The sequence below is a fragment of the Cordyceps javanica genome, chromosome 1 (assembly GCF_051103115.1).
Source record: "Cordyceps javanica chromosome 1, complete sequence".
Classification (NCBI taxonomy): Eukaryota; Fungi; Ascomycota; class Sordariomycetes; order Hypocreales; family Cordycipitaceae; genus Cordyceps; species Cordyceps javanica.
The window spans coordinates 1,128,534-1,152,085 of record NC_139295.1 but is presented as its reverse complement, the minus strand read 5'-3'; the positions used below and the strand labels follow the sequence as shown (position 1 = coordinate 1,152,085).

At 53.7% G+C, this 23,552-nt stretch overlaps 5 protein-coding genes across 5 annotated transcripts; 2 read left to right on the top strand and 3 right to left on the bottom strand.

Annotated features, from left to right (window-relative positions):
- Positions 1-3,941: 3,941 nt before the first annotated feature.
- V2A60_000356 (uncharacterized protein) lies at positions 3,942-4,277 on the bottom strand (the record flags this gene model as incomplete). The annotated part of the gene is made up of 1 exon (XM_083251727.1): positions 3,942-4,277. One exon carries the CDS (start codon positions 4,275-4,277, stop codon positions 3,942-3,944), a length of 336 nt encoding a protein of 111 aa, XP_083107853.1.
- Positions 4,278-7,735: 3,458 nt separating this feature from the next.
- On the bottom strand, positions 7,736-8,542 carry V2A60_000355 (uncharacterized protein; the record flags this gene model as incomplete). Its single annotated transcript, XM_083251726.1, has 1 exon — positions 7,736-8,542. One exon carries the CDS (start codon positions 8,540-8,542, stop codon positions 7,736-7,738), a length of 807 nt encoding a protein of 268 aa, XP_083107852.1.
- A 4,672-nt stretch (positions 8,543-13,214) lies between these two features.
- Positions 13,215-15,122, top strand: V2A60_000354 (transmembrane amino acid transporter protein-domain-containing protein; the record flags this gene model as incomplete). The annotated part of the gene is made up of 1 exon (XM_083251725.1): positions 13,215-15,122. The coding sequence occupies one exon, from the start codon at positions 13,215-13,217 to the stop codon at positions 15,120-15,122; it is 1,908 nt and encodes a 635-aa protein (XP_083107851.1).
- Positions 15,123-19,705: 4,583 nt separating this feature from the next.
- V2A60_000353 (uncharacterized protein) lies at positions 19,706-20,778 on the top strand (the record flags this gene model as incomplete). Its single annotated transcript, XM_083251724.1, has 3 exons — positions 19,706-19,973; positions 20,031-20,681; positions 20,738-20,778. The coding sequence occupies 3 exons, from the start codon at positions 19,706-19,708 to the stop codon at positions 20,776-20,778; spliced, it is 960 nt and encodes a 319-aa protein (XP_083107850.1).
- An 888-nt stretch (positions 20,779-21,666) lies between these two features.
- On the bottom strand, positions 21,667-23,295 carry V2A60_000352 (uncharacterized protein; the record flags this gene model as incomplete). The annotated part of the gene is made up of 1 exon (XM_083251723.1): positions 21,667-23,295. The coding sequence occupies one exon, from the start codon at positions 23,293-23,295 to the stop codon at positions 21,667-21,669; it is 1,629 nt and encodes a 542-aa protein (XP_083107849.1).
- Positions 23,296-23,552: the final 257 nt, after the last annotated feature.

The following is a 23,552-nucleotide window of genomic DNA, read 5'->3' as shown; positions in this document are numbered from 1 at the left end:
AAGGGAAGAATATTTCGCAGAAAGGGGCTCACGCCCATATTTGGGGTGATATATCAACGAGGCAAGTGGCACGGAGAGCCACAGGTACGACAGGGGTCCAATCGGTGCCGAGTACTGATACTTATCCTCTTCATAGACTTGGCGGGAGAAGAACTACGGTGGCGCCAATCCTTCAATCTATAACTTGCTTGCCTGCCCCCAGCCCCCGAAATTTCACAGCCACCAAGTTACTTGTGAATATCCACTTCCCTGGTACTTCTGCCCGACGTGCTCCGTACCTTGCGCTGTAACATCATCCCAGCCCTGCCCAGAGAGCTGCAAGTGTCAACCGCCACGTTGCTGCCGCACCCTGCATCCACAGAGCCTCAACAAGGGCTTTCGATCGGCGAGTGCTGTGGGTGCTGCTGAGTAGCCAGAATCTGGAGAATCGTTGCTCAATCAGCTTGTATATCAATGAGCGGCTATTTATGAAGACCAAATCAGAGATTTCGTCTACTTGGCATTCAATACCTATCCCAAGATGCTGCCAAAAACCAGGGTCCCAGAGTCTGGTCCAAGTTGGCCCATCTTCGGGGGAAAAGAACATTCGGCTCCAGAATCCATTCTCGGGAGCCGTGATTTTACACTTCATATTGGTTCAGCCGCTCGGTACGTTGTGCCGCCTCCGAAGTGTGTGCATGAGATTACTGAGTACAGGCGCGGGCAGTAGCTGGTGCTGCTCGAGAAGAAAGCCCATGCGCGGGACGAAGACTAGCAATAAGCAATACTTACTGGTGATATCGTGAACTCTGGCCTGATGAATTCGCTACTGAGACATCATCATGATCTAATTACCAGCAAGTACGGAGTACGCCCCCATGCATCCAGCAGACCGTCACCTGCCCATGTCTAAGACAAGTGAAGTCCCTTCATCTTCCATGCCTTTCTTAAAACTCGATATCCCAGACGCCACCAAGCATACATCCTACTTGAGACAGATTCGGCTTGGTGACCTCGGCGACCCTGGTCGCATCAAGAGGAGTTTTTCCAGGTACTACCGCTACCATTCTCAGGAGAGATGTAAACTCGATCCTGCACTAATAAATATCATTGACCGCTGAGCGAGACGCTCTCCGTGCCACTCCAACACTCAATTGCTACGCAGCAAGGTGGGCCTGTCAGCACGGCGGATACTGGTAGTCGCATTCCATTGTCAGTATTTACAGCGAATGGCGCTCAGCCTTGGAAAAAAAAAAGAAAATCTAAAACATTTTGACCTGGCATCAAGTACGATGCGGCAGGTGGACATGGCACACAGTAGTGCAACAGATGCTTGCCGATGGGGGCTGAATGCCAATCACGGGCACATCTTTGGCAGGACTCTGTCAAGTTGAGTTATTCGGGGGGAGGGCACCTGGATAAATAGGAGGGGAATTTTTTTGGGAAAAGGGTTAATGGATGTGCATCTCTGGCTGATTCTACCAGTAGTGACTGAACGCCGAATTTTGCTTTGGCCGTTTTACGAGGCAAATGCACCGACAGTGGAATTACCGTCATCGACCGGGGTGGCAGTGAATGTGGGTTTCAAAGCTATAACAGGCTGGACGCCACTGTTGTTGGCAGCTCAGCGTAAGTGCAGAGCAGTGTTGAAGGCACGTACCGATAGAGGGGACGTATTTGAACTCCCGGGACAGCAAGACTGGACGCCACTGTCATGGGGTGCAGCGCAGAGCCCTGAAGGGTACGTGACGCTATTGACGCGGACTACGGAGCCCCAAAGTGAAGTGTAAAAGATATCTTGAGACGTACGCCCGTTCTCCCACGCGGCAGGTGGTGATCACGAGAATGTGGTGTAGCTGTTGCTTGCGACTGGAGAAGTGCAGAGAGACTCGAGAGATACTCCCGGTCTTACACCAATTCTCTCGAGTCATGGCCAAGCAACTGTAATCTTCGTTCTGACACAGCAGAAGCTGATATATACTCAAGAGATGACAGAAGTCGGACATCCGTATGCTTCACTATTGCGTCATGGGCATGAAAAGCTTACGCACAAGAATTTTGCGTTCTCTAAGCATTAATTCCTCAGGACACAGACAGACCAAAACGCACCTCAACAGTAGATACGCCACCAAGGGTTATCTAGGTCCATGGCCGTTATCAACAAAGCCAAAATCGACCCTTTTGCGAATCATGCACGGCACGCCCGTCAATGTCTGCCGACCATGTGTGAGGCGGAATCATCTGATATTTTCAGGTGGAGGAGAGCGTGAACGGTGCGGCAAACGGTTCGGAAAGGCAGAAACACACCAAACTGGAATAAAATTTGCAGAATATGGCGCTGCTCGCATTACACTGCTCTCCATGAAGACGAGGTCATCAGCGACCTCGTCCAGCCCGACCAGACACTTGACGTGCGTGTTGTCGAGCCAAGAAGAAAGAAGGAAGAAATAAATAAATAAATAAATAAATAAAGAAAATGCAACGATTTTCTCACTCTTGGAAATACCGCTGACTAGAGGCATTTCAACGTAGCTCAAGGGCAGCGGCATTGATGCGGGTGCCGTGCAGGTAGGATGCTGTCTGACTAGATGAGGCCGACGACGGCTGAGAGGGGGGTAAGGGGGTCATTGGTGCTGTCAGTAGAATACTTTATATTAACGCAAATAGCAAGAACAGAAACTTGACTCCCACCCAACCCCCCATCTCCTCATTCGAGCTCGCTCGACTGCTTGCCGTGCCCGGCCGCCCGAATCGACAGACTGGTACAGAGGAGCCACAGGTGCGTATGGGCAATGCAGCGATGCCGTGCTGGTGATGGCATCGCGGCAACGACAAGGTCCGAGATTTGTTTGACAGAAACGGATCATTGCCCTTGTTAGTGCACATCCGAAAAAATTGGTCTTGAGCAAGCAACATAAGAAAAAAGAGAGAGCAAATTGACGACACCCCCACCCAAGGGGCCGTGGCATGTACTCTTGATTCATCATGATGGCCAGTTCTACTCCGTTTCTTTTGGGGCGGAAAACACGTACCCGATTGAGGTCCAGCGTTCAGCGTCTTCGTCTCGCGCCTCGGGTCGGCGGTTGGTGCATGAGGCTTTCGTGTTGCGCATTGGCCGGCGTCGGCGTCGAGACGGGCGAAGCGTCTCGGTCGTCTGCGCGACGGCGGGCCCCCCCGGACGGCGGCGGGTGGCGCTCATCATGCCCAGAGCGCCGGCGCGAGAATGAGGCTTGCGGCGCCGTGACGGGAAAATTAGAGAGCGGTCGACTTGGCGGTGCCTTGTGGTGCGTCGAGGTCAGACAATGGACCGAGAGAGGAGAGAATCCGTGGTCCGTCTATTTTGCTGGGCGAGGGGGCGAGGAGGCGAGGGGGAAAGGGGGGATGATGAATGAAGACTTGTCAACTCGGCACCGTTGATAGATGCCTTTTTTTTTCCTTTCAGATGAGGTTCCGTGGCGTGAAGCAGGTGTTTGGTAAATGAAGCTACATCTGTACAACGTAGGCCGATGAGAGCATGTACTTGGGGGCAAATGTTGATGATGGGAAATGGGTGGAGAATAAGATGTTTATGCATCTTCGTTTGAGTTTAACGTGTTGTATGATTCATCTGTCTAAAAGTCTAGCCTGTAACGGACCTCTTTCGAGTGATATTCTCACAGCAGTTTGACGGATACAGAGAACAAAAGTGGTCACTTGGGACCCCAAGAGTGTGAGCGTGCACACTCCCACAACGCAAAGAAAGAAAAAACAAGTTGCAAAAGGAAAACTGTTCCTTTGACTCATGATATCCTCGAATTCGTACAAGAAGAGCAAAATGTGACGTATCCACCATCACACAAAGAACAACGCCGGTTTGGGAAAGAAAGCATGGACCTGGAATGAAAAAGAAGAAGGCAAGAAGAAAGAGGGGAAGAAGGCGTTTCTTCTTCTTCCCCCTTTCTTCTTTTTCTCGTCGTCTTCAACTAGTCCTTGGGCTTGGGCCCGAAGCGTTCGATGCCGGCCTTGATGGACGAGTCGACGCCCTTGGCCATCCTCTCGAGGGGCAGGCGCTCGGGGATGCGCTGGACGGCGCGGGAGACGGGGGGCTCGATGCGCTGGACGCCGCGCTCGACGGGGGGCGCAAAGTAGGTGATGTTCTTCTCCCAGCGCGGCGCCCACTTGGTGGTCTGCTTGGCGAGGCGCTCGTCGGCGCCGGGCATGATCATGTAGAGCGGGGCGAGGACGCCGACGCCGGCGGCACCCATGATCCAGACCTCGGAGCGCTTGGCCTTGGGGAGACGGGGGATACGTGGGCGCATGGTTGCGGTGTGTGTGTGTGTGTGTGTGTGTGTGTGTTTCTGTGATGAGGATGAAATGGTTAGCGGTGATGGGTGGTGAGAGAGAAAACGATGAGTGTGGTGAGGGTGGCGATGAGTGGCGGAGGACCGAGGTGAGCACTCACAGTTGTGTGTATGCGTATGAGTGTGTGTGTGTGTGGACGTACAAGAATGGACTGACGAGATGGATTGTCAGGATGAGACTGCACTGTATTTGATGATGGAGATGAAATATAGACTTGATCAACAATGATGGATGAAGACAGAGAGAGTGTCACAGACGAGTTGCGTCACGGGGGAGGCGGGCTGGCCGGTATCCTTATATACACTGGGAGGCACAGACAGGCAGACAAGCAAGTAGCTCCAAGTTAGCTCAAGGAAAGAGTACAAAAAGGTACATTGGACTCGTCGCAGGAATCATGGCCTGACAATGGTTGCCCGCGCCGTCGCCGACGCCCTCCAACGCCCGCCACAGCGCAACAAGGGGGGGATAGCAGGCAGGGTTCCGGTGGCATGCAACACATGTTGTGTGTGCCGGAGCGGGGTAAAAGGCAGATGCAGCGATGCAGCGATGCAGCGATGCAGCGATGCAGCGACTTTTCACTTGTTGGACTCGAGGGCTTGATGAGCCAAACAAAAGGCTTGGAATGGGACGGCCTGAATAGCACGGCTTCGCTTGCTCAACGTTTTGTCAACGTCGTGGTCGTCGAGAGTAGTTTCCAGGGGGGGAGGGCAATGCATGGAACGGAGGCTTGGTGATTTCTGCAAGGACGACGGCGCGTAAGTACCGATGCAGTCGTGGCCTTACGCAAGCGGTCGTTGTTGTTATTGTTGCTGGTGCAGCTCTTGACCTCGTTTGGGTTCGTCACCACCACCACCAGCACGCTGCACTACTCGGTACACTATGGGCACAAGTTAGTTGGCACACCACCACCATCTTGCTAGTTGAATACGGCAGATGAGGCGCAGACACACACACACACTCGCGGCGCAACTCACACACCCACCTGGACAGAGGCGACGAACCAAAGTCGACACGACCGCCCGTGAGCCGTCCACTAGTACACGTTGGTTGGGAATGCCCTCAGGGACGCATCCTCATCCAATTTTTTCCATCCTTGTCCGCGTTTTGCCCACCTCGTCGTCGTTGTTCTCATTGTTGCCCGTCCCTCCAGCCTTCCCCCCTACAAGGCAAGCAGTCACGCAGCGGCGGCCCCGCCCCCAGACTGAGAGAGAGAGAGAGAGCGGGACCCCCAGAGGGCCCCAGAACTTTACAGATTCACCCAGCCGCTGTCAGAAAGACCCAGTAGCCAGCTCCAGTGGGTTTCTCTTTGGCCCTGTAGCGCTCAAATCAGCGAACCCTGACTGGCCTAGAAATTCGTTGTAGTGCTGTTAGCGGGGGGGGGAATGGGGGGAGAAGAAGAAAAGTGGTCTGCCCCATAAAAAAAGGAACCGCCCATCCACTTCCCCAGACGGTACATCGCTGACTAACTGATTTGACCCCGCTTTTCTCGCCAGTCGAGATTCCAGAGAGGAGAGAGAGAGAGAGAGAGGGGCCTGCCATTTTTCGTCTGGTCTTGGAGGGTTAGGTTTGGTAGGGTCGTAGCAAAGGGAAATTTGGGCAATGATGCCTTTCGCATCAAAACAACTTTCGTCGCAAGAAAAACAAATTGCATGCATTGATTATGAGGCTCAACTGGTGGCGGCGCCCGTTGCTATCCCGATTGGCAAGCTGGTGGTTGTCGTCGGCAGCAGGAGAGTGGTGGTGCCCCAACTAGCTAGGTACTACCGAGTACCAGTAGTAAGTAGAGTATTTTAGCTTCCAAGTCGCCTTGATTCAAGACCGCCACAGTTACATGTACCTTCATGTACCCTTTTTCGCCCTTGTATATACATGCGTGCTTCTCTGCAGATGGTGGCCTCTGCCTGCGTCACAATCAGGCGGTGGTGCTGTGCCCCTCATCTCCTCATCTCCTCCTCCTCCTCCTCTCTCCCTCCCTCTTTCGCCCCCTTCCCCTCCTCCTCTTCCCCCTCACCCTCTTCTCCTCTGGCTGGGCTGCTTGTTTGCCTCTCGGCCCCCTCTTTCACGCTTTGCCGTGGCCTGTGAAAACTAGTGACTTTACAACTCCCTAGCATCCTAGTAAGCCACTCAATTGAAGAAGAAAGGAAAAAGAAAAACGGCTCGAGGCGAAACACTGCTCTGAAAATATTCGTCATCTCCAATTCTTTACCCGCGAGCGAAAACATCGATTTGAGGGCTACCCCTGGAGCCCACAGTCTATCGTCCTCAATCAGCTCCCAGGAGGGATCCTCGAGTGTCCCTCTCAACCCAACTTGCCATGCGGCCATTTCTCGAAACAATCAGGCAATCGCAGCGCTAGACACCATGAATTGCTGAAACCGCGGCCCGCTCTTCCCCGCTTCCTCTCCTACGTACTTCTTCTCCTCCTCCCCTGTAACCCTAAAGTTACGTACTGATAAGTAGCTCGTTGTCCATGCATCATCTCCTGATGCAGCACACAATGCACTTCCCCCCTTCACAATACCCTAACCCTCGAGCCCGGTGAAAGCCTCGCCAAGAGGAATACTGGTAGAAAACAACAAGCTGGCAAAGACTACCACCAACTCTTGGGGTTTTCCACTTTTCTTTTTTTTTCTTTCTCCTCCGTCGCTCTCGACTACATGTGTCGACTTGTGCCAATCTATATAGCTAATAAAATGACACCATGAAAGTAAAACTACAATGTCCCGCGCCGCGCAGTCTGTTTTCCAGTCTCCGGACCGCCTCACGACAAGAGCTGATATGCCATCAACCATCCTTGAACATGGAAACTCCCATCACCTTCACGACGGCACTCGGCAAAAGATAGAACCAGTATACACAGAGATAGAGAGAGAGGTACATAAACACGTTTCGAAAATTCATCTTTTGCCTTGTTGCCAAACGTACGACAAAACCTAATACAAAGCGAGCCGCAGTCCACATACCCAGATGCATCTCGACCTTTTCCGCCACAAGATGCTCGAACCCGGTCTGTATTTGAACCTCTCGGTAAACATCTTGCATTTCGGAGGTGACTGGATAAACAATTTACGTCAAGTACACGAATCAGTAGCAATACAAGCTCGTAGCAGAAATTGCCAATTATAGCCAGCACATGTCACAGACACATCATCTTCAATCATGGACGAGGAAGAAAAAGTAATGAATCAAAAAAATTGCATTTGTCCAAATAGCCAACGGCTGGTCTATACTGTATAGAAGAAGAAGAAGATAATTAAGCAGACGTGTATGGAGAAGACGTTTGCTTCTCTCCAGAAAAAAAATATACCCTCAAAGAGCTGTCAAAACCGCTTCATAATCCACGCGTCATGATACAAGACTTGCGCATAAAACCCGTCACTTTTTTGACTAAAAAAGACACGTTTCGAGTCTCCCTCTACTGCGCTCCAATGGCGTCCTGGCAGAGAACGTCCTGTCCAGCAACAGGGATAACACAGCACTTGGCACTCTTGCCAGTAGCAGCGCAGATATCCCTGAAGTCACGGCCAGAAGTCGGCTTGCTCCTAGGGATGGCGCAGTCAAGGCCCAGGAGGCCGAGGACATCGGTAGAGCAGCACTGGGGGCTGCTGTAGAGGCCTGCAGGGCAGTGGAACTCACCACCAGAAGGAGGGTTGGAAGGAGGGTTGGAAGGAGGATTGGAAGGAGGGTTGGAAGGAGGGTTGGGGTTGCCAACGCCAGGAGGGTTGCCGCCGCCAGGAATGGCATCCTGGCAGAGAACATCCTGTCCAGCAACAGGAAGAACACAGCACTTGGCACCCTTGCCAACAGCAGCGCACATCTTTCTGAAGTCGTCACCAGAAGTCGGCTGGCGGCTAGGGTTGGCGCAATCAATGTCCAGGAGGCCGAGGACATCGGTAGAGCAACACTGAAGGTTGCTGTATAGGCCGGCAGGGCAGTGGAACTCGCCGCCAGGGCTAGGGTAGCCGGTGCTGGTAGCAGGAGGAGCAGGGTTGGTGTTGGTGCTCGTGCTGGGGGCACGGGTGGTGGTGACGAGGCCGGTCGTCTGAGTGCCGGGACCAGCGCTGGTGCTGGTCCCGATAGGGTTGCTGCCGGGGCCGGAGCTGGTGGTGCCGCCACCGGGCTGAGGCTTGGGGACGCAGGCACCACCACCGTTGTTGGGGTTGGTGGGCACGGCCAGCGCGGTGCTGGCAAAAACGGCTGCGGCGACAGTGAGGAACTTCATCTTGTTTATCCCAATCGTGTTGCAAAAAAAAGAAGGAATGTGCGAGTGTAAAGAGTGACTGGCGCGGTAAAGGCCTGAAGCAAAAGCTGCGGAAAGGACTTGACTGGGTGGGATGAGTTGTCGAGGCTGTGAGGAAAGGAAAGCAGCAGACCTGAGGGGCGTGCATCTTTATACCTGGTGAGCAGCCTCATCTTTGTGGCTCGTCCTCCAGGGATGGACGAAATTGGTCATCTTCGGCAGCTGGCCGCCTGCTGCTTGTAGACGCATGGTGAGCAGCCCAGACTATCTCCAGGACCCAGGGCGACAGGACACTCACGTCAACCTTGCATATCGAGACCCGCCCTCGGCTAATGAGTGAACTGGGTAGCCAAATACGGCCATTAGTTTGGGCAGGGTAGGACGTATTGGTGATATGTCTGAGCGGCGGTCTCGAAGTCGGGACTCAATAGTAGGATATTTCCGACAGTTCGTCTGAGACCTGAAAGGGATGCCACCGCCGCAGAGAGCCTTGTGCTCGCTCAGTAAGTAGTGTGGTGGTGGACTGGCCGGCCCCTTGCGAAAAAGAAAGAAAAGAGAGACAGTAGGCGACACTAGCCCGATAGCTTCCAGTTACGTGCGGGGCGCCACTCGATGCTCCAGCCAGTCGTGTTCTTTTCATGTGGGCGCTCCTTTTGTGCTTGCGCATCGTCCGGTGTGGCTAATAAAGGGTTGATTGATGTCTTGGGTTGACCTTTTTGTTGCCCTTGACTTTGGCTGCAGTACGTGGCCGCAAGAGGGAACCGACACGCACGAGGCGCCGTCGCAGCTCGGAAGCTGAGGACGAGACCTATCAGTAAACGCAACACCGGGCGAGCAGAGCCTTGTTCGACGTCAGCAGCTGAATAATTGGATGAGACAGTCGATTCAAAAGAGACGTACAATTTTCATCAAGGTACGGAGTAATCAGCATCACAGCGGATGCTGCAATCCGAGCTGAGTCATGACAGAAGGGGAGGCGTCGTATGGAAGCCGGACCACAGCCGGTCCGCGTATCCAGCTGGTTTTTTCCCAGAAGTGACAAGGAAAAACGGCACTGGCCTCATGCTGTTTGGTCAGAATGTGACCGCGCATTCGAGGTCGTCCGGGCCCTGAAAGAAGGGCGCAGCGAGGGAAGGCCAAAGGCGATGTAAAGGAGACGAGGGAGCTGGGAAGGAGGAGAAAGCGGGTGGCGCTAAGAAGCCACTGTGGAGGAGCGGGGCGATGGATTGCTCGCACAGGAAAAGCAAGATCTTGAGTTGTTATTATTAGTTGCGGCCCGAGGGCTTGTTTTCTAGGGCGGAATTGACTAGCTAGGCAAGTCACAATTCGAATCGTTCTATCCGTATCCAAGATGACTACCTTGGGTAAAAGCAGGCCGTAATATGCGTCCTCTCCAGCGCGTCATCTAGCCTGACAAGTCATCCATCACTGGAGGGCTTTTGAGGAAATTACTACTTACACAATTGCCATTTATTTCCCTTGGAAATCTCCTGTGCTCTACTAACTACCAAGCACCTCGAATTAATTTCCAGCTCGCTGAAAAAAAAAGCACCTGCATTAGCGCTCTCGGCTGTTAACTAGCCTCTCTCGCCTTTGGCCATCTTGACCCCGTTCCATAACCGACGGCCCACTGCAACCAGGGCCACCAACTTCTGGGGAGGGGTTCTTGTCTCTCTCTCGTCAGTTCATCTCTGTTCCGAATCAAGCTCGGATCGTCGTTCGCATCCTTTCCATCTTCCAGCAACCTCCCACCTGCCGGTGTCCGTCCCCGCCATGCCGTATCTGCCGGTCCTCGCAGGCATTCACCTCTCCCCTCAGCACAGTGAGTGGCACTTGGTTGCCGCAGTCTGCTCGAGTCCCCGAGCGTCTATGCAGATGCCGATTCGAACATCCAGAGGCGGTCGAAATTGGCTCATCGAGACGCGTGCATGCTTGCTTGCATGCATGCATGCATCATCACTATCACGCCCGTGTCTTTGTCCAGCTGTGGCCATTGTTCACGCAGCGTCCCGCCGACTCGGGTGTCGGGTCATACCCAACCACTTCCGAAACAATTCCACGCAGCGAAGAGTTGGTACTGCCGTACTGGTACGCATCGCAAGAGACAGCACAGCGGCGAGCCAGACATGCATCATTGAAACCATGGCAAAATCGTCATCACACAGGAATTCTTTCAAGTCGTGTCATTTTGCAGTCTCATCGTCCGACACTTCTTCCACGTCTAGCCAGCGCAAAGAGAAGTCTTCTCTCAGTCGTCATGAAAAGCAAGGGGTGCCTCGGCGATTGCAATATTGTTAGCTTGGTCCCATTCGTTTTCTGTCATTGCAGTGAGTCGACGGATAGCACGTTATAGACGGGCAATCCGTCGACGGCTTCACCCTACTTGTACTAATATCGCCGGCCGCGTGTATACCCCCACCACCAACCAAGACATGGCGACGAAGGACTTGAGACCGTGGTAACCGAGACCTGTCTATCTTTGTATGGTCTCTTTGAACGTCATCTTACCTACTCCGTATATCTGACTGTGTTGGCATGCCGTTTCCCTCTGCATTGAGATGCAATAGCCAAAGACCGCATCCTGGTCCGGCCGGCAGTCGAGCCCGTTCCTCATTCTTTTATCAAGGCGGAAACCTCTCTTGGCGTCCTTATTTTCTACGGACTACTTTTTAAATTCTCACCTTTCCTCTCACACCTATAAGATGGCAACCAGCTTCCAGCAAGGTGCCGAGGCCGAGCGCCAACGTCCACCACCCTGACTAGACTGGACAAGCGAGCTAGACAAGGATGTTTTTTTTTTCGTTGCTACCCTGCGCAACGCTTGGGGTGCGCCACTACTTTCCTTTTTTCTTTCCGATGTGTGTCCTAATATGCCATGCTTCCCTCCTTGCATCGTTTGCTACAAATCGCAACAGCGACTGGCTCAGAACTTCTATTTGTGCCGCCAAGCCCGTAGCACGCCCGTTGCTTTAATCAGGCGCATCAGTGGAGTGTTCGCTACGCCCAGTTTCAAGTCAGTCGGCTTTTCTTTTCTGTACTTCGTCAAGTACAAATGCCACAACCTCGTTCTAGTAGGAGCAGCCAAGGGGGAGCGGCGCAGCCACGCTCTGCGCTTCTCTGAACGCTCACAAGTGACAAGACCCAGCGAGGTACCAAAAATATCGAAATACAGTATACGGAGTACTCAACTGAGACCACGTCTCTATTAGGCCTCACATTTCCCTTCACAAATGATACGAGCAAAATAGTATGACCTCTATGCCAAGTGCCCCGCGCCCTCCTGTATGATTGAGCTCAAGGCTCTCAATAGCATCATCTTTCTCCCTCGCAAGTGATTTTAAAAAAAATTTATCAGGGCAAGATGGCTTTTCCAATTATTTCTGGTGCCTGAGTCTCCTTTGTTTCAGTCAGCCTCTTTAATTTTGCCATGGAAACGTGGTGGACTATTCAAGCGCTAGGGTTCCTCCCTTGAAATGAGGGGAGAGCTGCTCTCGATAGAACTTTTGTGCTTGCCCACCTAGCTACTGCAGTAAGAACATGTGCTATTCGGTTCTACATGTACTCTAGCGCCGACAGCCCATGTGGTAGACAATTTCAACAATAAGCATAGCGTCCTTGCCGGACAGGAGCGTCCAGAGTTGATTTTGGCATGGGCTCCGAGCTACCCTACAGTAGAATTTTTTGTTGGTGTTAATCCCTGCCGCATAGTAGACTCCCTCCTGCTCTTAAATTGTTATTTGTGCATACCTAGTAAGATTCACAACCCAAGTGATTGGATGATTTTCAGAGTGTGATGCGCGAGCCTAGAGAGAAGGCTCAGCGAGGACTTTGGGCAGAGGCCGAGGCGGCTGGTCGTTCAGCAATTGGCACTTCCAATACCTTCAAGTCTGCACTAGGTAATCGAACCAAGTGGCACGGTGATCAGTTCAAAGTACGACGATCACCTGCTCCTCATACTTGCTGTTAAGCAACAAAAGCTTACATGTGGGCCTTGGCATCTATTTCCATGGCGTCATGGTATCCATCTCCCACGATCGTGATATGCGTGCCAAGGCTCTCTCACGACAGTCGTACAGTCATGCAATCGAGCATGAAAAAAAACCATTGAAGCTTGCGTCGATACGCCTTCAACTTCTGCATATCAAATATATTTTTCTTTTTCAACTTTTCTCATCCTCTTCGTCGCACCAACGCTCACTACCGCGCGCCCTGGTTAAGCCAAATCCAAACTCGGCCCGTCTCCGTCGCCGGCCGCGTGACCCCCACTTTAAACAGTGACACTCGGCACCGATGCAGACCGAATGAACGCTTCTTCCTCTCCTTCTCTCACTACTTGCATCTCGTGTCGGGAACCGCTGCCAGACCTCGCCCCCCAAGCAGGCCCAACAATTGCTCGGAGCACCCGTATCATTCTTACTTTGAATTCTCTAGAACACGATTTTTTTTGCACGGAAATGGAACAGCGTTTGCCCACGTCCTCCTCCCCTTGACCTGTTCCCGCATCGCCCGTGTCAGCTCCGCTCTTTGTTAGCCTTTTGAGGCTTGAAGATCGCCACCGATTCACTCCTCATCGTCCCGTCCGAAAGAACAACACACACGCACACACACACACACACACTCCAAGAGTCCTTCTTCTCCGCTCACATAATCCGCCATGGAAGAGTTTGCCGAGATTCCTGGCAGCCCTGTCAGCCAGAACAGGGACCGGGCGGCCGAGATTCTTGACCGCCACCTGCCAGACGGGTACTCTGCCGACCCCCAGGTCAGTCTGTCAGCCGAGCCGGTCGAGGCGGCTCTGCTCGAGAGCCCCCTGACGCTGGGCCGCTCCGAGTCGCCGACGCTCTCCGCCGCCGGTGCCGCGATTGCCGGTGCCGGTGCTGGCGGCGCGTCCGCCTCTTCCCTGCCCATCGAGGAAGGGGAGAGCCCGGACTCGGACGTGGTCGAGTCGTCGCTCAAGCTGCAGGGCGGCGACATCCACCGCGAAATGTTCCGCATCAAGGCGCGCGCCAACTCGATCCGCCGCGCCAACACCTTCTCGCACCAGCCGTCGCCCAGCCTGCAGCCGGCCGACGACCTCTCGTACCACGAGCAGCGCGTCCCGGGCGGCTTCCGCCGCCAGCACCTGCTGCACGAGGCCCGCAAGCGGCGCGCCGCGCGCGGGCCCGTCTTTGCCCGCAACTTTGTCGACTTTCTCGACCTGTACGGGAGTTTCGCCGGCGAGGACCTCGACGACACCGACGACGACGAGGACGAGTCCGCCATTGAAGACGACGACGACGACGGCGCGCCCACCGAGGCCTCGCCGCTCATCGCCGCCCGACGACGGCCCTCGCTGGGCCGCAAGAAGAGCGTCCGCCGGCTGGCGCGCGAGGGCGACGCGAGCACGCTCAAGACCTTCTTCACGCTGCTCAAGGCCTTCATCGGCACGGGCATCATGTTCCTGCCCAAGGCGTTCCGCAACGGCGGCATGGTCTTCTCCAGCATGACCCTCGTGGCCGTGTCGCTCATCACGAGCGTCTGCTTCAAGCTGCTGCTCGACTGCCGGGCGCGCTACGGCGGAGGCTACGGCGAGCTCGGCGCCGCCATTGTCGGCCCGCGCTTCCGCAGCATGATCCTCTTCTCCATCACCCTCTCGCAGCTCGGCTTCGTCTGCTCGGGCCTCATCTTCACCGCCGAGAACCTGTACGCGTTCCTCGACGCCGTGACGCCGGGCCGCGGAACCTTCCAGCTCGGCGTGCCCGCCCTCATCGCGCTGCAGCTCGTGCCGCTGGTGCCCATGGCGCTCATCCGCAACATCTCCAAGCTCGGCCTCGCCGCGCTCATCGCCGACGTCTTCATCCTCTTTGGCCTCGTCTACATCTGGTACTACGACATCCAGGCGCTCGCCACGCGCGGGCCCGCGCCCATCCGCTACTTCAACCCCGTCGACTTCCCCCTCACCATCGGCTCGGCCATCTTCACCTTTGAGGGCATCGGCCTGATCCTCCCCATCCAGTCGTCGATGAAGAAGCCGCACCACTTTGGGCCGCTGCTCTACTTTGTCATGTTCCTCATCACAATCATCTTCACGTCCGTCGGCGCCCTCTGCTACGCCACCTTTGGCGAGGACACCAAGATCCAGATCATCTCCAACTTTCCCCAGGACTCGGCCCTCGTCAACGCCGTGCAGTTCCTCTACTCGGTCGCCGTGCTGGCCGGCGACCCCGTGCAGCTCTTCCCCGCCGTGCGCATCATCGAGACGTCCCTCTTTGGCGAGCGCGCGACGGGCAAGAAGTCGCTCGCCATCAAGTGGCAGAAGAACGGCCTGCGCTCCCTCATCATGGCTCTGTGCGTCGGCGTCAGCATCGTCGGCGCGAGCGACCTCGACAAGTTCGTCGCCCTCATCGGCAGCTTCGCGTGCGTGCCGCTCGTGTACATTTACCCCGCGTACATGCACTACAAGGGCGCGGCCGAAAAGGGCTGGGCCAAGGCGCTGGATGTTGTGCTCATGGTCGGTGGTTTCGTCGCCATGGTGTACACGACATTTGTGACTGTGTATCAGTGGATCGACGATAAGGTTTAAGATGAATTAACAAAGAAAAAAAATACTGTGTTATCATTTTTTCCCCTGTTAGTGGCAGCGGCTGTTTCAGATACGCAAACGAAAAGAGAGAGGGCAGCAATGCAGGGGGTTCTACATAGGGGATGATTTTGGGCAGCAATGCTAGAGGAAGAGAATCTACATGGGGAGTCAGAGTAGCATGTTGAGGATGCGGTGAGCGAATTGATTTTTGTATTGGATTTCTTCAATTAGGCTGGCATGAGCCTTGTTCGCGCCAACAAGATGCCATTCATTGATGGCTCGAGGACGTTTCGTGACTCAACGTTGACTACCTGCTGCACCTCGGATTACCCTTTCAATCGGACGGACTTTTCATTTCCGGATGATGCGAGGATTGTAGTTTTTTTAATGGCATATAAATATTAACAAGGGAAGGAAAATTAGTGAGCCCTTGTTTAAACCCTACTGCCAGTGTGCTTTGCTCATTTATTACCTATGCCTGTGCATCGCCACCTGACCAGCCATGGTGGATTATGGGAATTTCACCTCGCAAGTTCTCTGTTCCATGGAGTCCGGTCCGACACAGGGATTCAGGGCGTATACCGAGTAAATTATGCAAAGAAACTGGGCCCCGGGAAGCTTCTCCGTGCCATCGGCAGGCCCCAGTTGATATACGATCCACAGAAATCTGCTCACAAGGACAGCTTGGTTTTGTGTTTTTTTCGGACCCGGACCAGGGACGCACGTTTACAATCGCCCCAAAATCCGGGACACTAATGTGTCTTGGAACAAACAGGCTGTGAGTTTCTCCTGTTCTCGGCAAGCGAAGCCAGCCACACTGTCTTTTCTGGCTTCGGTGTAGGGGATACTGACAAGCCAACATACTTGCTGTTGCAGTTGCAATCCGACCGGATGCTGCCCGGATGGATCTACTGACTGACTTGGCTTTCATCGGAGATGCTAAATTTGTCTCCGAAGAAGGCTGCGCATGCCGGTGTGCATAATCCATGAGAGACACGGAAAGGTAATGGGGTCGGCGCGGCTACGATGCGCCAATCTGGGTTCGTCCTGACGATTTGCCCTCCGCCGTGGCTACTGTGAGGCCAGGAGCTTCATAGGATCAATTTGCACTCGATTTATGGTTTTATTAGCCTGGCGTTACAGGACGGTAACCTCGGAGACTCGCTTCCTTCCAACTGATGCGGCCCATCGTTCGTAACTAGTGTAAAATATTTTGCAGCCACTGTAGAAATCCTGCAGCAGTTGTAGAATGAGCAATTGGTGGTCGGGCTCACTCGCCGCGGTCGCACATATCGAAGAGAAGCTCACTCAGGGGCACTCATCATTATTCCTGGTCACGATAATATCAAGCAAGTCATACGAGGCAAGGCAGGTGAAACAGCGGACATAAGCCTGCTTGGTCACGAGGAGAGCAGGGAAAAAAAAGGTGGAAAGAAAATGGGACGCATAGAAGGATCCGTGACCTGCCCTGCGTCGGCTAAAAAAAAGATGAGTGAGAGAACACAGGGTAGCGGAGTGTTGGGTGGCAAGCGAGAGAGAGCCTCCATCGTGAAGAGGTGTCTTTTCCGGATTGAGAAATCCGATGGTGGTTGGGGGCTCGCTGCAAGCACTACCAGTGAGCGACTGGGGCAGTCAGACAGGACTAAAAAGCAGAGCAAATGTACCAGAAGGGCCAGCAACGAGTGCCCAACGACAGCAGAAAAGGGGTCCTGGGTCCGTGGGAAGCTTGTTCCTCGAGGCTGTGGAGTTGATGTTGCCTCGGAAGGCTACTTTCGGCTCTAGCGTCGAGAGAAGTAGCCAGTGCATTGTCGCAGCACAGCATCGGAAGCAAGACGACGGGGTTGTCCCCCACTGGGTAGATGTTCCAGAACGTTGACTGAGGCGCGAGGTTCGATGAAAGCTGTCAGTTGGGAATAGACGTCTCTGTCCGGTGCGGTCTAGGCTGCGTGGTAGGCGGCACTGCAGCTGCATTGCAGGAACCACGGCGGGGAAGCCGGATCAAGTGGCGTCGACGGCCGTTGCTCTTTTTGCCAAGCCTGCCGGAGCTGAGCCGGATGAGTTGGCGACTTATAAGATGTGTGATAGTCCATAGGTCTACTGATTCTAGAGCAGCGGTATCGCCGTGTCTTATTGCATGGTGGCAGGCCCATGTTGCTCTTGTCGCACACGTGCCGGACGGATTGTTGGGCAAACACTGCTGGCAGAGGTTGCACAGTCAATGTGGAGGAAGCGAAACCGGCACTGGTTAGACTTGGTCAGACACACGCACACGGAAAAGGAGGACCAAAAAAAAAAAAAGAATAGCAGCGAGCAGCTCGGTTCATTCCACATACCAGTTCGACCAAAACCTGGTCAGTGTGGAAAGCTTCGTCCGTCAGTGGCAACAGTGTTTGCCTCGCACAACAGCACGTGAGGGCATGCTCGACGAGCGCCACGCTGTAATAATTGCACAAACGACGTGTAGCGATGGACCATTCGTAATTCTATTAGTAGTCACGCATCGAGATGGGAGCTCTCGTTTGCCGAATCGATGGGCTTGTTGCTCGCAAACGCCTTGGCCGAAGCTGAACGCCGGCCAATTGCATAAATGGGGTAGTTGGCAACGCCCATCAATCCTTCAAAAGACTGGGCACTGCAACATCGTTGAGGCAGACGAGGCCTAGTGGACGCCTCGTCGTTTTTCAGAACGCCGCTACAACGATAATGGGTTGGTGAGATGGTTGATGTGACTGGTGGATGGTGGTGAGCATCTTTTTGCGGGGGGGAATGGATTGACTGGTGGGTGTGTGGGAGGAGAAGATTGAAGCAGGGCGTGAGACTGTTCAGCCAGGTATCAGTACTTCGGCAAAGGCAGGGTGCGGGGTTCAGCTATACCCAGGGCGGCGGGCAGAAGCTGGAGAATTGGAAAGAAAAAAAAATGCAGAGAAAATAAAGTGAAACAAAAGACAAAAAACAAACAAACAAATAAATAAATTCATAAATTAATCAACCGCATAGAATATAGGCGGCGGCGGCGGCGGCGGCGCGGCAGACACCCGTAGCCTTTGCTCCTCCTCGTCTTCCTCCACCGCCCGCCCATCGACACGCTAACTGCTTTAGGCATCCCGAAGCTGCCCAACTGCCCCTCCTCCAACTCCAACTTACACCTCTTTGCTCGTTCCTTACGCTCTCTTTTTGCTCCTCTTACCCTTCTTCCTCCTCAGCTTGCTTCCTCTGCTCGGTCTCCCATGTGCCCCCCCGCCCCCCCTTACCCTCCGTCTCTTCTCTAGTTGCCAACTTCCCCCCGCCCCAAAAACAAAATCTCGGCCCCAAAACGGCCTGCTACCCCAAGGGTATGATCAAGAACAAGCTCCAGTGTTTCGGGCTGCGCAAGCAGCTAAAAAAGGCTTTTACAATGGAGAAAAAAAACTTCATTCTCATCACAGCTGCCTACTCGCACCCCCCCCCAACCCCCCAACCCCATCATCCAACTCAGCTGGCAGGTCCTGTCCTTCTCCCCTGTCTCCCTCTCCCCATGTTCCAGGTTGGGTGCAGACTGGCATGTTTACTCGTTGCTTTCATCCGGTGCTATTCGTGCTTGGCCTTGGCAGGCTTCCTTCAATTATGCAATCGTGATGTTGGCGAGCTTGCTTTTCCCAATTTGGTGGTAATACCTGTCCAACTCCTGCCCAGTTGTGCTCGTGATCGGCCAATGGAGTACCTGACTGTTGCACATGCTTACGTCTTCGAGCTCTTCTTGAAGAACATTTCCCAGTAGTTTCGTGGCCTCTTACCACACCTTCCTTTTCTGCTTACTCTCTCAACTCTGCTCCCTCGACTCTGGCCACCTTGTCCGGGGCAGTCGCAACGGTATACTGGTAATTGTAGCCAAGGTCAGTTGATGTGAAGACCGGGGTCCATGGACTTTTCTCTGCGACCGGAGAGTAATCCCATGCCTCAAATCCCATACCGGTATAATTCCAGGTCATTGTTTCCGGTTATAGTGGCGTGCGGTGGTGTTCATCTAAGCGGCCCTGCATTCATACACCCCCCTCCCCCTTCGCCAACAACCCCAAACTCTCCACCTTTCCCGAAAGTCGACGCCGTTCTCGCCCCTTGCCCAAGAGCTTGCCATCCCCGTTTTTACACTCGTCCTCGTGACGGGTAGGACGGAAAACTCGACCTCGCTCTACTCTCCGCGCGCAACCTCCCCACGATCCCCTTCACCTCGCTGCTCCTGCAAACGCCAAGGAGGGGGGCGTGTGCCCGTCAGCCCATGCACACAGTCCTCCGTAACCGCTAGTTGGAGCTTGCCACACAACAAGTCGTGGACTCGCCGCCACTCGCACACCCCGCGGCTTGCAGGCTTGTGTAGTCTCGTGTACGCCGTGTAAATCATCGTGACCCTTTCTGCTCTGTTCCTTCTCGTACAAAAACCCATCCAGCCCTCCCTCCCACACCTCTCGTCTTCTCTCCTCTTCATTCACTTGTCCCATTCATCACACAGTTGATCCGTCTTCAGTGCTCCTCCTTGTCACCATACCACCACCGCCCTCTCTAATACCATCCCCCGCCCTCCCATACACATACACAGACACATTACAATGTCTCGAGTACTCGTCCCTACGCTCCGCTTGGCGGCCAAGGCTTCTGCTACCCCAATTGCTCGCTCTACTCGCGTTGCTCGCCCCATTGCCGCTACTGCTGCCCGGAGCTTCCACTCCTCTCCCGCTCGCCTTGATCCCAATCCCGTGACTCGCCCTCACCTGCTGCCCGAGTTCAGTCTTGAGAACAAGGTTGTCGTTGTTTCTGGCGGTGCTCGGGGTCTCGGTCTCGTCCAGGCTGAGGCTCTCCTGGAAGCTGGTGCCATTGGTTAGTATTTTGTTCTTCGCCCTTCGAATTCCTTGCTCGCCACTGACACAACCAAAGTTCACTGCATTGATCGCCTGGACCCCCCCACCAACGATCCCGACTCGCACTTCTCCAAGGTTCAGCGCCGTGCCCGTGAGGAGCTTGGAACTACCCTGAGCTACCACCAGTTTGACGTCCGCAACAACGAAGCCCTCAACGAGACCATGCGCAAGATTGCCGACTACACCGGCCGCCTTGACGGCCTCATTGCCGCCGCTGGTATCAACTACGAGACTACCGCGCTTGAGTACTCCCAAGAGGAGTGCGAGCGCATGATGAGCATCAACGTCACCGGCTGCTTCATGACCGCCCAGGCCGCCGCCCGTCAGATGGTCCGCCTCAAGCGTCCCGGCTCAATTGCCATGATCGCCTCCATGAGCGGCACCATTGCCAACAAGGGCATGTACGGTGGTGCCTACAATGCCTCCAAGGCCGCCGTCATCCAGCTCGCCCGCAACCTCGGCGCCGAGTGGGGTCCTTACGGCATCCGCGTCAACACCATCTCTCCCGGCTACATCATGACTGAGATGCTTCAGAACCTCTTTGTCACTCAGCCTCACCGCAAGGACCAGTGGGCCTCGGAGAACATGCTCGGACGACTGTCCCTTCCTCACGAGTTCCGTGGCGCTGGCGTCTTCCTCATCTCCGACGCCTCCAGCTTCATGACTGGTAAGTGACCAAAAGCCGCCTTATCGCATCCCAAGAAACTAATTGATCATTCGTAGGATCCGACCTCCGAATTGACGGCGGCCACGCTGCCTGGTAAAGCGTGGATCAAGACCAAAATTGGTTCAAAAATTCATCATTTCGCGTGTTGGTTAAATATTGGCGTGCGAGCAACAGGAGTTTGGCGGTTTTCCATTTTTAAAGATCACTCATTGCATAGTCCAGGTGTTCATTTGTTTACAGCATCTATACATAATCAAGTTAATATAAACGAATAATTATTGATTGGATACACCAGCTGCGCTAGTGGTGAAGGATCAGCCGTAGACGTGTTGTGTAGCTGATTTCTACCGGATACGCTCGCCATTCTCGTCTCTGAGTGTGCCATCTCTGGTCTATATCCACACCCAGCACAAAACTGGGAAACGAAGCTGAACACTGTAGATTATGATCAAGGATTGATGGCAATGTTGAGGGAGTGTGGGAACTTTGTAGAGGAAGATTGCTCAGAAATATACCAGGAAGAAGGCTACGAAGGAGCTGGCGGAGGGGGGCGGGGGGCGCATGGTTCAAGATAGGCCCGGGAATGGAAGCATCGGCAACAGCGAACAGGCCGAATATGCTTTTCTCCTGGTCTGACCTTTTTTATTATCCTGATTTCCTGTGAGGATTCAACGGTACTCTCGCTTCTCCGAGTACCGGGCTCTCATTGCTACTACCGGTAGTCGGAGCCGCATAAAACGCCAGGAAAAAAGTAATGATACGGCCGCAGTCGCAAAACTTGGACGTCAAACTATTAATATCACTGGCAAAAGGGCGATGAATTCAACAAGCAATTTAATTGAAACGGGGTAAAATAATATCGCTAGGAGCTGTAAAGCACGCAAGTTGGCTCAACTTTGGCGCTTCCAACACGCCACGCATTTGCAACCACCGCCTATGAACATCTCCCAATCCAGTCGCACAGCTTTCATGCGAATATAGGCGGTTAATCCTTGTTGGCATCATCGCCATGTCCATCCTCGCTACCAAGGACGCCATAAACCCGGGAGGCTTTCTCCCGTAGGAAATCATTCTGTTCCTTTGCACTTTTATCCAGATCCAAGAAAAAGAAGATTCCTAGAGCACTGACAAGACTCAGAGCGAATAAAAAGTAAAACGGCGCTCTGGTTGCGCCCCTGCCTGGTGTCGCGTCGATGATGGCGCTGCTGATCAGTGGACCGGTCAGACTGGATGCCTTGCCAATAACACTGAACACTGAAAAGAACAGATACTCGTATCCTCTTGGGGTGACGGAACTGATCATGATCTGTGCATAGCTGTACCAGGGACAGATGAATATCCCGTAAAAGACCTGATATGCCCATATCTCGGCAACGTTCTGGAAACCACCAAACTTGGTAGTCCAGTTGCCAATCATGCCCCAGGCATCCAGCAAGATGACAGAGAGCATAATGACGGAAAACATGGTCTTGGGTCGCAGATTATAGCGCTTCTGTGCCAACCAAAATACACTGATTCCAATTGTCTGTGCAACAATATTAACCATCAGCAAATAGGTAAGCTGCAAGCTGTTGAAGTTGACAATCTCGTTCTGCAATGTGGCCACAAGTGTGACGGTAGTGTTCAGTGCATCGCCGAGTAAAAAGTAGCCGACGAGAAAGATGAGGCTTTGCTTCAACTTCCATATCTGTGTGAACGCTTCGTAGAGCTGCCAAATACCCACGGTAAAGATTGTTTTGCCAGGGGGTATTTCCAAACCCGGGCGAGTCTTCTCGACACAGAACCAGGGAATCGACAGGACAAGCCAGAATGCGGTTGCAAAGGTGATTAGCACCGACAGCGCCCAGTTGTTATCGCTTGCTGCTCCATTTTTTGTTGCAAACATGATTCCTATGATGACTGCCAACAAGAAGATCTCGACCAGGGACTGCGCCCAAAAGGCAACGTTACTCAGTCTGCTGCGTTCTAGCTCGTCGCGACGGTTGAGCTCCTCATAACTTATGGTGCCGCTGTGATACTCATCGCGGGAATTTTTGAGATGTTGGGTATTTCGGGCCAGGGCTGGGAAGGCGGCTATCCAGTACGCGGTTGCGAGCTGATAGGTGATGGACCCTGCCATATATAGAGCTGCCGCGATTTTCCACTGGCGAGCCTCATGCACACCGATCCATGCAAAGCCTACAGCGTAGGCCAATATAGATGTCCCCAGCAGGAGCCAGCGTCGTCCAGTTCCAAAGTCAGCGTATGCTCCGATGATGAGGAACAGCCCCGTCTGTATGGCAAAGGCGACGCCGTTGCACAGTAAAACAACGCTGTTTGTATCGCGTCCTCGGCCGGCAAAATCGATGGAGCCTGCGCCTGATCCGACACCGGAAGCAGCTTGCGAGAGGAGATTTTGAAAGGCGGTCGGCGCAAAGTTGAAAGGGCCTATGCCGTTTGCTCCTACATAGTAGGCATACCACGACCAAATCTCCCACTTTGATGTTGTTGCGATGCTTTCATCCTGCAGAACCGGCATGGCAATGTGTCTATCAGAGAGGTTCATTCCCAGGTCATCACTGGTGTCGTGCACCCGCTCAGCTGTCTGCGGCGGGATCGCCTGAGTGCCTGTCATTCTGTAAGAGCCCGCCTTGTTCTGGCGCGTTGGATTGTGCTGTGGTGGGAGCATCTAGGAGAAAGGTGGGGGATGAAAATAAATAAAAATAGAAGATTAAAGAAAAATCCCGCGACTAATCTCCTCTGAACGTTTGTGTTTCAGCCCAAATCCGAGCTGAAAATGCTGCAGCATGCAGGTAGGCATGCGCGCCTACGTATGCGGTAGAAACATGCCGGTCGATCATGTGGGCTGCATACAAGCAAATAATAAGTTTC